The following is an 11,683-nucleotide window of genomic DNA, read 5'->3' on the forward strand; positions in this document are numbered from 1 at the left end:
AAGACATATTGCATTAAGTATACACCCATTTGTGTACTCGTGGCTGTGTAATTGCAATGCAATCCAACATTTTATTTCATCATCATGATCAATGAATGAATGAAATAAATATTTTTTTATTGCGCCTAAAATGACAGTTAAAACACAAAACAGTAACTTACGTATCAAAATAGCAAGTTAATGTGCAACAGGCGGCCTTATTGCCATGAAGCAATTGCTTCCAGACAGCCTTAGGATAGAAATTTGGGATATGCAAAAGACGTGCAAGTAACGAATGTCATCATAAGTACGAGTACACTACATAATATATAAATAATTAGAGTTTGTATGTATTATGTACAAATTGTCTATATGTATACTATATACGCATGTGTCATGTTGACTACAGTTTCGCAAGTTGCGCATTTTGTAAGGTAAGATTATTCGACATATTCTAGCGACATAGCGCATTATTTTCGCCCCATAAAATAATGGGACTTCCAACAAGGAGGGTTGTAAGGCGAGAGCTTATGCCGTCCTCTAAGTTGCCCTAGACTTTTATATAAATGTATAATATTATTGAAAACGTATTTATCGTCATTGAATGGATTCGATAAGCAATAATGAGACTTATTATTATATACATTTAGGTATTATACTTCATGACACGACAGGGTATCAAATAAAACAGCATTAAAATAGTGAAACAATATTATTATATTAAATTATAAATGCAAAATTTTATGTCTCTTCGAGACAATAATTTATTATTACAATAGCATGTAAATAAATAACTTATATTTAGACAAATAATCAGACGAGCAATTCGCTTACGCTTACATTTTCTCGATTTCGACATGTTTTATGTCGAACTACAAATGTCGACAGCTCCTATTGTTAAAAAAGTTTATTATTAGAAATGCTAGGTAGATAGATCTTAAAATATCTATTAGTACAGGATCAAAAGCACTTCCAGCTTGACATTTAAGCGTGAAACACACTGAGAGCGCGTGTCGGGTCGGGAGCGCGGCGGGTGTAATTCCGTGTATTTATATGAACGACAAACACAACACACGCGGGCGCTGGACGGGCGCAGATCGGTCCCGCCGCCGCGCACCCGACAGTATGTTTCACGCTTTTACATTGGAATACAAACAAAATTCCTGGGCTTTAGCGATTCCTACGCATTGGAAATGCGATATTTTCATAACTTTTCTCTATAGCGCAAGAATCAGGCCTAAGATATTAGTACAGTAAATTGAGCCCTTTGAATATTTTTAACTATTATTACCTACTTCAGTCGTTCTGTTATGACTTTGAAATTAAGTTTTTCAAATCTTTTACACAGAGATCTAACGGGCAATTCGAAGGCAAAGGATTTTAAAGGTTTAACCAACAAGGTATACTGGGGGCTGTAGCTATTGTACACTATACATGGTACATCATATGGATTGTTCACAGCTTTGTTACCAGCAGCACTAGTTCGACATGGCGTAATTCGCGCGTGAATCGACATAAAAGAGATATAGTAATGTCGCTTTACGCGCAAGTCGCGCCCTGTCGTGCTGGTGCTACAATAGTTTTATTAGATAAAAATAATGTACTGTACGCATGGCACACACAGCGTTGGTAGTTTTCTAGTATAAGCTAACACTTTTGACACCGTTAACGACCATAGCAAAACTAGATTTGACAAGACCTATTTAAACTGGTTTTTGTATAGCGCGTCGTGTGGTTGTTTGTACCTTTGCTACCGTATTGACAGAAGACCTTAGGATCTTAGACCTAAGATTTCATGTTGTTGACCTGGAAGTTGATGCCGAGCAAGGCTGGGTCGAGGCCAGCGATAGCAGTACCTACGGGGCGAGCGATAGCGATCCCTGAAGATGCAACAGCCGTCCCAACAGGTCGAGAGGCTGCGAGACCGTTCTCGCCAATTACAGCTAGACCTGTAGGAAAATATTAACAATTAGAAATTGACACGAAGGTATTTCGACTCATCCGTAGAACAAAGATCTATGTGCAAGACTACTTGTTCTCAGGACATAGTACGTTTCGTTCCTTCCTCCTTCGCTGGGGATGTCAGATCGGCCGACCGATATATTTCCGAAACGAAATGAGATATATAAATTCTCAAAACTCTTTTACATAGGCCTTAGTTTGAACTACGAAATTATTCTCGTAACGTACTTATTCTCTTTTCGCTATGTAATCACATCGGACTCTGGTCTTCGGATGAGTCGATTTATGTATGCATTAACGTGGCTATTGGGGAAAATTCCACTAAATGTGTAAGAAAATGCAATTTACTATTTCCTAATTAATAAAAAACTATAAATAAGCTACATACGACCTTATTGAAACCAGCAGTTTTTTGATAACCTTAGCAGACCATTAATTTTACATCAAAAAAACACATCGAAAATGTAAATATCACATTAAAAGTTATTTATTATGCCCCGTAATCGGTTCAGTAAATACGATTACAAATTACAACATTTTTTTACATGTCATTACTGTTAAAGGGTAATTTTCCAGAAAAATTAATAAATTAAATAAAAAAATTAAAATAAACTTGTTTAGTTGAAAGCCACTTAAAAAAGAACGAGATTTAAAATGAATTTACAAGAGCGAAAAAAAACCTTTTTAATGACTCCGTCGTTTTCGTTAAGCAACTGCAACTTTTGACAAGTGTCAACGTTAAATGTAAAAAATTACGGGAAAAATATTGGAAAAATATCCGGACAAATATTTCTTTTTCTGAAAAATATTTTCCATGACTCAACACTACGTGTGATTTATTAATTAAAAAATGTATGAACGACGCGTTCGACGACCTCAGTTCGCACACTGAGCGCTGGATAGGAGGTCATGAAATAAACTCTCCTTATTCGTTAATTCTGGTCTGGGCGTTCTGAGTAACACTAGTAAAAGCTACGGATCGAATTCCGTTGCTCTGGTACTCACAGTACAGGAAATTCTCTTATTTGAATTTGTTCTTATTATTATTATAAATGTGTCTGTGCTCACCTACAGAGGAATCAAAGCCAGTAATGATTAGGAACGCACTAAGCGCAATTTCGACATTATTAACACAATACAAAGCATAAATTAAAAGAAATCACTACCCTCGGATTAATTTTCATTAGCTCTTCGAAGATTTTTTAAGTCACTGGCCAGTTTCTCTCTATAGAACAGCTTTTCCGAAACTGTAGAGGCATTTATAGATTTGAAATAAGCTATTTTTCATAGCATGTGAACTTAGAATAATAACGCATAGAAACCTAGTCCGCAAACGCTAAGTGAGGCAAATTGAAGCGCGCCCAATGGGCCTACACGAGCGGGTGGGCCTTCAGTGCTCAAGGTCAACTTGCGCCGCGAACAGCTCCAGAATTTTACTTAAAAATGACGAAATGTGCGGTAAATGAGTGTAAAAATACGTCAGACAAACATAAAATAGATACTAACATCACATTCCACAAGGAAGTAACGCGTTTCAACTTGTATTTTTATATAAATATTCACTAAAACCGAAAATTAACCTACTACTAAAACTAGCCTACATGAATTCGATTTTTGCCTCACTTGTGACAGTTCGTTTGAAATGAAACTATCATTCTATGCGTTATTATTCTAAGCATGTGAATTTGAAAACACTTACCGACTGGCCTAGCGTCAGCAATGGTACTACCCTCCAATATCTCGAGTGGTATACCAGGCTCACCAGACTCAGAAGCATCAATCCCAACGCCTTCTTCACCCACCTTTAGAAACAAAATTATATCTTTTATATTAAAAAATGAACCAACCTCAAAAGTTCGTGGAATTACGTCTATTTGCCTAATTTTATTGCAATCGGTTACCGGAAAGTGTTGAAACCGGATTCATCCCCTAGTTTAGTTCAAATTTAAATGGGACTAATACAGAGGTACCCTCTTTCCAACAAAAAAGAATCATTAAAATCGGGTCACAAAAACCTCCTCCTTTTTTGAAGTCGGTTAATAAAATGTTTGTTTGGAAATAACATCTAATTGCCATCGGTTTTTATGAACAGTAGCGCCCCCTTTATAGTATTTGTGTAACTTTACGTATTTGAATAGTCGACTCAAGCTTGTAGCATCTAAACTAGTTTAATAGCTAACGAACTCGTTCTTGATATTGCTGGTAGATGGCGTTTTACTGCTTTTTCTTAACCCTTTCATGGACTGACAGTGATTGCCTACCGTAAAATTAAATATTAGAATATGATAGAAAAACCAACTACGGGCTTTTCTGTTCGATTTCAAAGTGCTTTCTATGTAGTTGCCGCGTACTGCTTATACTTAAAGAAGTACCAACATTATAGGTATGCACTGACAACATTCAATTATTTACATTGAATCAATATTTGTGTGCGGTCTAAGTACTGTACCCACATGAAAGGTTTAGGCAAACAACTCGCCAGTCAGTTTAATACAGCGTAACAAAACAATTTGTCTGCAGAACACAGACCAGATGGTCTGTGGTCTGCACCCACTTTATTTAGTGTTTCTAACATCGAAACTAAATGTTCAATCGCCGAGTCCTTTCTATTTTTAAATTGCGTGTAAACATTCTTACTTACATTTTCTTCATAATGTTCGTATTGTCGTTTCGTCATATTGTTTTTAAAAAGCGTATCCACGTTATCTCCCACTTCTTCAATCAGTTTGATAGTATTTGATGCCGTTTCTCCAAGAGACGCTAATTCACTTTTAAATCTACCTTTATCGCTAGTACTTAAACCTCCGGTCTTTCTTCCAAGATTGTGTAGCTTCAAGACACTGTTAGATAACGTTTGCAGGCTTTGCAAATTAGCTCCCAACACCTTTGAAAGAAGATTTTCATCGGTATTCTTGATAATGTTTTCGCTGCTTATGTTTTCTTCTGAAACAATCTTTTCACTAATGATGTTGCCTCTGTTGTTCTGCCTTATTTCAAGATATTGGCCTTTCGCTCCGCCGTAGAAAGGTAAGTATTGCACGGTTCCCCTGAAAACATTCAACATCGTTAAGTATTTTAGTAGCAGTAGAGTTCCTTGCGAGAGAGTTCGTCCAGGGAAGTACTGCCATCTTACCTATTTCTGTCGCCAAGCAGTAGTATGAGCATTACTGCATTCCGGTTTCGAAGGGTAAGAGAGCTGGTGAAATTATAGGCACATGGAACTTATCAACTTATGTCTCAGGACGTCGTAGCAGTGTCTTTTGTGATTAAAAGCTCTGAGTGGTACTGCAACTGTTATGGACAGGCGTGTCGCTTACCAACAGGCGCACGACCTGATCGTCCCGTCACTTAGTATTTATATAAAAAAAATTAACATTGATGTTAGGTAACATACTAGTAAAATAATAAAGCGATTATCACAGTGAAATGAATCTTGAATAGTAATTTATATTGTTAAATAATGACCCCTAGTTACTAGCAGACTTACCACGATATTACTTCTTCGTGACTATAGAGCTTGTAACGTGGTATAACCGTTCCAAAATATCGGGAAAAAATGTCTTAGGGCCATGACAATGATTTCAAAGCGAGGCGTGAAGGCAGCGGGCATGCCGCGATTTCGCAACGAGGACACCGCGTACGCGCAGCGAACACACCACGGCTGCGCAGAGAACTCGCCGCAAATGGCTCCGTGGACGCCATGTTGTACACAGAGTATTTTTTCTTCTTGTCATCATAATTTAGTAATTATATTTTCCATGATTACCCCGTTAATAAAGAACTAAGAAAGTGTTTATTATTAACAGTTCTGTATTATAAGTTTTAAAAGCGTACTTTATAGTAATTACGAGCCTTTCTTCAGGTAAGACTAACTATCTAAATCGTGTATTCTTCTTCATCTTCATGTTTTAAGTTATTTTGATTCGTAAAATATAAGTTTTCACATTGGCAGGCAGCAACGATATGTTTTAAGATTATTTTTAATTCGTTTTCAAAATACGTACATACGAATTGCTTACTTCTTGTTGATTATCCCAAATTCGTCGTTGCATCTGCTGCCAATTACATTTTTTGCGTTTTCGTATTAACAAATCTAAGTGTAATGTTTTAGAGATGCCACGAGTAGTAATTTGGCCGAGTATCGTATATTCGGCCACACTCTTGGCTCAAGCGCCGAATGTTCGGCGTAAGATCTGTGCATTTCACGCGCTACCTGTTACGACCTGTCTCATTGCGCTGCGTGCAGAGGTAACGAGTAGTGGTAGAAGGTGGGGTGTTTTTGTTGAAAAACGATAGAACGATATAATCAATACATGACAGTTTCTGGGCCTGTTTTGAAGAAGTCGCTACAGATATATAATAATATTCAAATTGATATGGATAAAAGTTTAGTTAGAGATTCATTTTTACTTGAAAACTGTTCGCTTAGATCGGACGGCAGATCCTTACAAGTGGTGGTCAGTGAACGCAAAGCACTATCCAAGCCTGTCAAAATTTGCTAAGATTTATGTATCTACTGGCAGTAGTGTTTGTAGTGAGAGGCTATTTTCAGAAGCAAGAATTGTTTATGAGGAAAAGCACAATCGTTTGTTACCAACCAGTGCTGAAAAAATTGTTTTCATTCATCACAACCTGCCACTAATTGATTTTAAGTATTAAAGCAATAATTTGTGATTAAAGTACATGATATATTTTGAATAATATGCGCTTTTTTTCATTATTTGATATTCGGTATCCGGCCGAATAGTCGTAGTATTCGGCCAAATACCTATAAATAAATAGTAGCCGAATATTCGTGGCATCTCTAAATGTTTCCTCAATGGAATCTATTTTTTACTGACTGTACGGAACGCAGATCACACGCCGCGTACTCGCCGCGCGCTAGCGATAACGCAGCGCGCACGCGACGGACTTGCGGCCAGCCCGCTGCGTTCTCGCCTCGCTTTAAATTCGTTCGCAAATCGCCAATGTGATATAGCTCTTATCATTGTCGTGGCGAGAAAACGGTAACTTGTTATAATCATTTAGTGAGTAACCCTCAAAATATAAATATTATTCTCTATATATATGTAGATATTAATAATGTATGTATTTATAGTTATCATTTATTTTTAGAAGATATTCTTTAATGCACCTCCCTTTGCAGCTCTTAAATTTGTATCCTAAGGTAGCCTGGGAGAGATTGCTACTTAGCAATAAATAAATAAATAAATAATTAAATTCTTAAAAGTTTTATAATCGCTAATCCGTACTTATAATATTGTAGTGCTTTTTATACCTCTCAAAAATTGTAACGAGGCCTTGCACCCGAACATGCGATGTTCTTTTGCTAAGTTGACAGGTTTATGTAGGTAAGTAAGTACTTAAGTTAATGGTGGGAAAGTAATTGAACCAGATCTTTGGTTCTGTACTTTTCCAATGCATTAATTACGGGATGGATAGTTACTCTCAATATCGACCTTATTGAAACCTGTCCACAACTGTACTTGACTTTTTAAATTACTTAGCTTCGGCACTTAACCTTTTTTAAAGTTTTGTAACAACATTTTGACAGTGACATATAAACTGCTGCTTGTTTTTAATTTAGAGGATGGAAAAATACTAGTCTAAGGCATTGATGGTCTAAGGTTTTTAAAATACACTTTTGGATAGTGATTTTTGATTCCGATGACATTTGGTGCAGTAAGCGTTATAACTTACCACTTACATTGTATTATCGTGTTAACTTATAATTAACTTGTTTTCTAAAAATAGAAAGCCTTTAATTTCGGCTGTGCACTGACTGCGACTTAAAAATAAATACAAATATGCTCACTGTGTATCTTATTTCTTTGCTATAAGGTTGATTTTAATACTTGTGTTCTGAAAGCACTGACCGTTCTTATTTTTAATTATTTTATAGACTAATTGGCGAGCTGTTACTTTATGTAGATATTGCCCCAGATTACCAGACATACTTCATTTTAAATGTAAATTTGCTACTAGCAACTTACGGATTCCTATTGTTGACATTTTTTTCTTTAATAATAACTAAATAATAAACATTAGACAACATTGTTCTGATCCCAAAATATGTAACTAAAGCACTTGTGTTACGGACAAACACCCAGACCCGAGACAATATAGAAAAATTGGTGTTTCTACGTTGACCCGGCCGGGGATCGAACCCCGGACCTCAGAGATGGCGTCACCATGAAAACCGGTGTGCAAGCCACTCGACCACAGAAGTTGTCAAAATGTCGACATATGACAACAATTCTATAATATTAGCTAGGGCAGTCTGTCTGTGCAATTTTCTATCATATTATCTACGTATTAACGATCACTTTTTAATCACTTTTTTTCAATAAGGCTATATTTATCATTCGCAATAAATAAATAAAACCAACATCAAATTATTCTTCAATCGTTTTAATCTTCTTTTAATCGTAACTAAAATACTGACATCATTAAATCGTAATCACAACTTACTTAATTCTAGCTTACAAAAGGTCAGAAAACAATTTCAAGTTCACATTTCCAGTCGAAATAGTTTTCCGATAAATCAGACTTCACAACATTTAACTATATTGTAATAAATTCATAAACATATAGGTCAGATTGAGCATGGGCAATACCCCCTGGACCAGCAACAGCCGAAGCCGAAGGAGTATGTATGATTGTCGCTGTATTGCCTTTAGCCAACACAACCTTAGAGACAGGGTTCGCTATAGCCACTCCTTGTCCACTCAAGGCTTGCGCGCTTGGTTTCACGTATATTGTGAATTTTGTAGCATCAAACCGCGGTTTTCCTTCATTAAAGTCTAGTCCATTGTAATGGTATTCATCCGCTCCTGAATTGAACCAGTTCTCCTCTCTATGGTATCGTCTCCATTTCCAAGGTCCTCGGTAATATCTAAGAAAGGAAAGAAAGAGTTAATACGCACTCATTTGAGAAGTAAGAGATATAAGAAAAGAAAAGGATGATCCCATCTTATATTATGTATATTTTACATACACCGTCTTGGTACTTCATTCTAACTGTTCTCAGGGCTCTTATAGTTAATGATATGTATATCAGGATATATCTAAGGAGAAACGCAATTTAAAACTACTGTGCTCTGTAAGGATGGTAATAAATGATAGGGCCTGTCGCAACAACTTTTCCTTCAGGTATAGCTTGTAGTAATCGAGGTACAGAACCATCTGTTGCTGATTGTTGTTGCAGGCGGGTCACCACAGAGTTGAGATCTGCATCTGGAGCTAAAGCGACGATTCTTGCAGCTGGCCCGGCGACTGCTAGTCCCCCAGGCTGAGTATAGGCTAGTCCACCAGGACCAACGATGGCAGTACCTCCTCTCCCAGCTGTTGCGACACCTCCAGGCCCCGCAATCGCTACTCCACCTCTTCTGACCTTCAGTCTATTAATGAAAAATCCAGGACTAGGAGCCACAGGTTTTCTGTTTCCAAACCAGTTAAAATCTCCAAACGGAAATCTCAAATCGCCTTCATTGTCGCTATTTGTTTTCGTATCTTGAATAGGCGGATCTTCTTTTTTCACTGGTTTTTTAACTCCTAGAGGTTTTTGTGTAAACAGTTTTGTTACATCTTTATCAGCATCAATTTTCTGGATCGGAGCTGATTTTGAAATTGTTCGTTTCTTTATTTTTCTGCCTTGTCTTGAGCTAACAACATTTACTGGATCTAGTGAAATCGAATTGTCACTATCATCAATTTCATCTATTGAAATCTCCGGCTGTATATTGCCTGTCTCTGAAGATTTTTGTCTTCTGTTACATACATCAGCAGACTGTCCATATTCCAAGAGATTCTCCCAACTTCCTCCCTGTAGGTAATGTAAAAGAGGATCTTTTAAGAGAATAGGAAAAAATGGAGCAAGGGGCCATGGGACTTGAAATGGCAATGATGGTACTTGTCTTAAATAATTGGCATTTAGAGAATTGAGATCATTTGTAGCAGGTGTACCGTAAACTCCGTTAGCCGAAGGCATTACCACAACTGGCAAGCTCGTTACGTATGGAAGAGGCATATACCCTACAGCTTGATTTCCCAGTACATTATTGGTAAGACCTGGCTGCACGTAAGGCAAAGCCCTTGCGTTTTCGTATCTTGCGATGTCATCATTTAACGAGTTACTTTCTTCGTGAATAGACACTTTCTGTTGTCCGGACAATCCATTAAGTTTTCCGGCAGCTATTATTTGTTGAATTTTCTCCAAGATAGCCTTATCTAATATGTACCCTCCACCATAAGGTTGGGTGTTGTAATTTATTTGATGCCGTTTTGGTTTCTGTAATCCCTGGTTGATTTCTTTTATTTTCTGTAATATATCTCTAGTGATGCCTCCCTCAGGTTGAGTGTATGATGTTTTTATTTGATCTTCTAGAGTTCTTTCATTGCGTTTGTCTACATTTTCCATTTCATCAGTGAATTTTTCCGTAGGCTCCTCGTTCAACGAGGTCGTCGACCTGGAAATCACGAAACACACATTCAACATTTGACATTTGTAAACATTCATGCTGCCACTATACAAGCATCATATTAATTTAGCGTGAAATACCGAAGCGGTGACTTAGCGTACGTTAAAAATAAATAGCATACTTGAACCATGGACTCCCTAACAGCGCAGGTTTTAGTTTCTTCAATCCACTGGGTCAAAGCCTTTGTTCTACTGGTTAGTTTGTGCTGTGCGCTTTTGTTCACGTTAATTGCAACAACTACAGTACAACTATTTTCTTAATATATCTCGACACTCTTCACGTTTCCGAATGCATCTAAATACAAATTTTCATGTCTAGTAATTACTAGATTTTTTATCTACGTACTTTATGCTTAGTTTGTTGTGATTGACATGTCAACTATCCAGAGCTGTAAAATAATTCTTCTTTTTGTTTTATAATAACCTTTACTCTTTAACAATATACCAAGCAAACTAACAAAAATGTAACCAAAAGACAGAGTAGTACCTACGGTACATACTTCCAAGTCGATTAAATGCGTTCGGTTTGCATCAAGTGCAAAGAGCAACAAACAGAAATCCGACGCCAGCCGAAACATGAAGTTTGCCGAGAGATACTCAGAAAATAATTCTACTGTTAGCGAAATTATAACATAACCCTCTTTTGTTACCACATAAAACAATAGCTTAAAGACGAGTTTCGTATGTTAGAGGTCTTCATAAAGAAGTCATGGTGTAAGTAACACTGCGGTTTCATGAAGCATAAGTGCAAATCCCGTTCTTCGACCAGTCATTGTTAGACGCTCTCAAAATTATACGCATTTGTAAATTCGATCCACAACCCGAATTCAGATGGCAAAAATTCCAGTGTAATTTTAAAGCCGTTAATTTTGTTCAGATTATGCTGATTATCGGTCTGATTTCGGTGTCATTTATGTAAAAAAAAAAAGTAAACTTACTCATTGTTTGACGGACGAGAGTATGCCTCCAGAACGAAGCAACTGATTAAAACCTGAAATCAATAAAAATAACGTTAAAGACCATTTGAATGAACCTATAAATATTTACCTATAAATTTTTACAATTTTAAGGCACTTATGTATTCTTCCATAAGTAAAACGAGAAACATGTGAAATAATAAAACATCTCGACATTGGTTTTGATTTGGGTGTTACGAGGAGTGCCTAATTTTGTTGCTCTTGTAATCATAGACAACCTACTGACGAAGCGTAGAGCTGATCTGTTGTTGCATTTTACAACAACAGATCATAAATAAAGTTTATA

General features: G+C 36.8%; 1 protein-coding gene across 1 annotated transcript; it reads right to left on the bottom strand.

The window, feature by feature from the left end:
• Nucleotides 1-1,259: 1,259 nt before the first annotated feature.
• On the bottom strand, nt 1,260-11,413 carry LOC113233522. The gene is made up of 6 exons (XM_026469010.1): nt 11,359-11,413; nt 9,124-10,409; nt 8,534-8,825; nt 4,571-4,982; nt 3,641-3,743; nt 1,260-1,928 (listed from the first exon to the last, which is right to left on the bottom strand). The coding sequence occupies exons 2-6, from the start codon at nt 10,358-10,360 to the stop codon at nt 1,765-1,767; spliced, it is 2,208 nt and encodes a 735-aa protein (XP_026324795.1). The 5' UTR covers nt 10,361-10,409; nt 11,359-11,413; the 3' UTR covers nt 1,260-1,764.
• Nucleotides 11,414-11,683: the final 270 nt, after the last annotated feature.

This window comes from Hyposmocoma kahamanoa, unplaced genomic scaffold (assembly GCF_003589595.1).
Source record: "Hyposmocoma kahamanoa isolate Upper Pololo Valley unplaced genomic scaffold, ASM358959v1 100017, whole genome shotgun sequence".
Lineage (NCBI taxonomy): Eukaryota > Metazoa > Arthropoda > Insecta > Lepidoptera > Cosmopterigidae > Hyposmocoma > Hyposmocoma kahamanoa.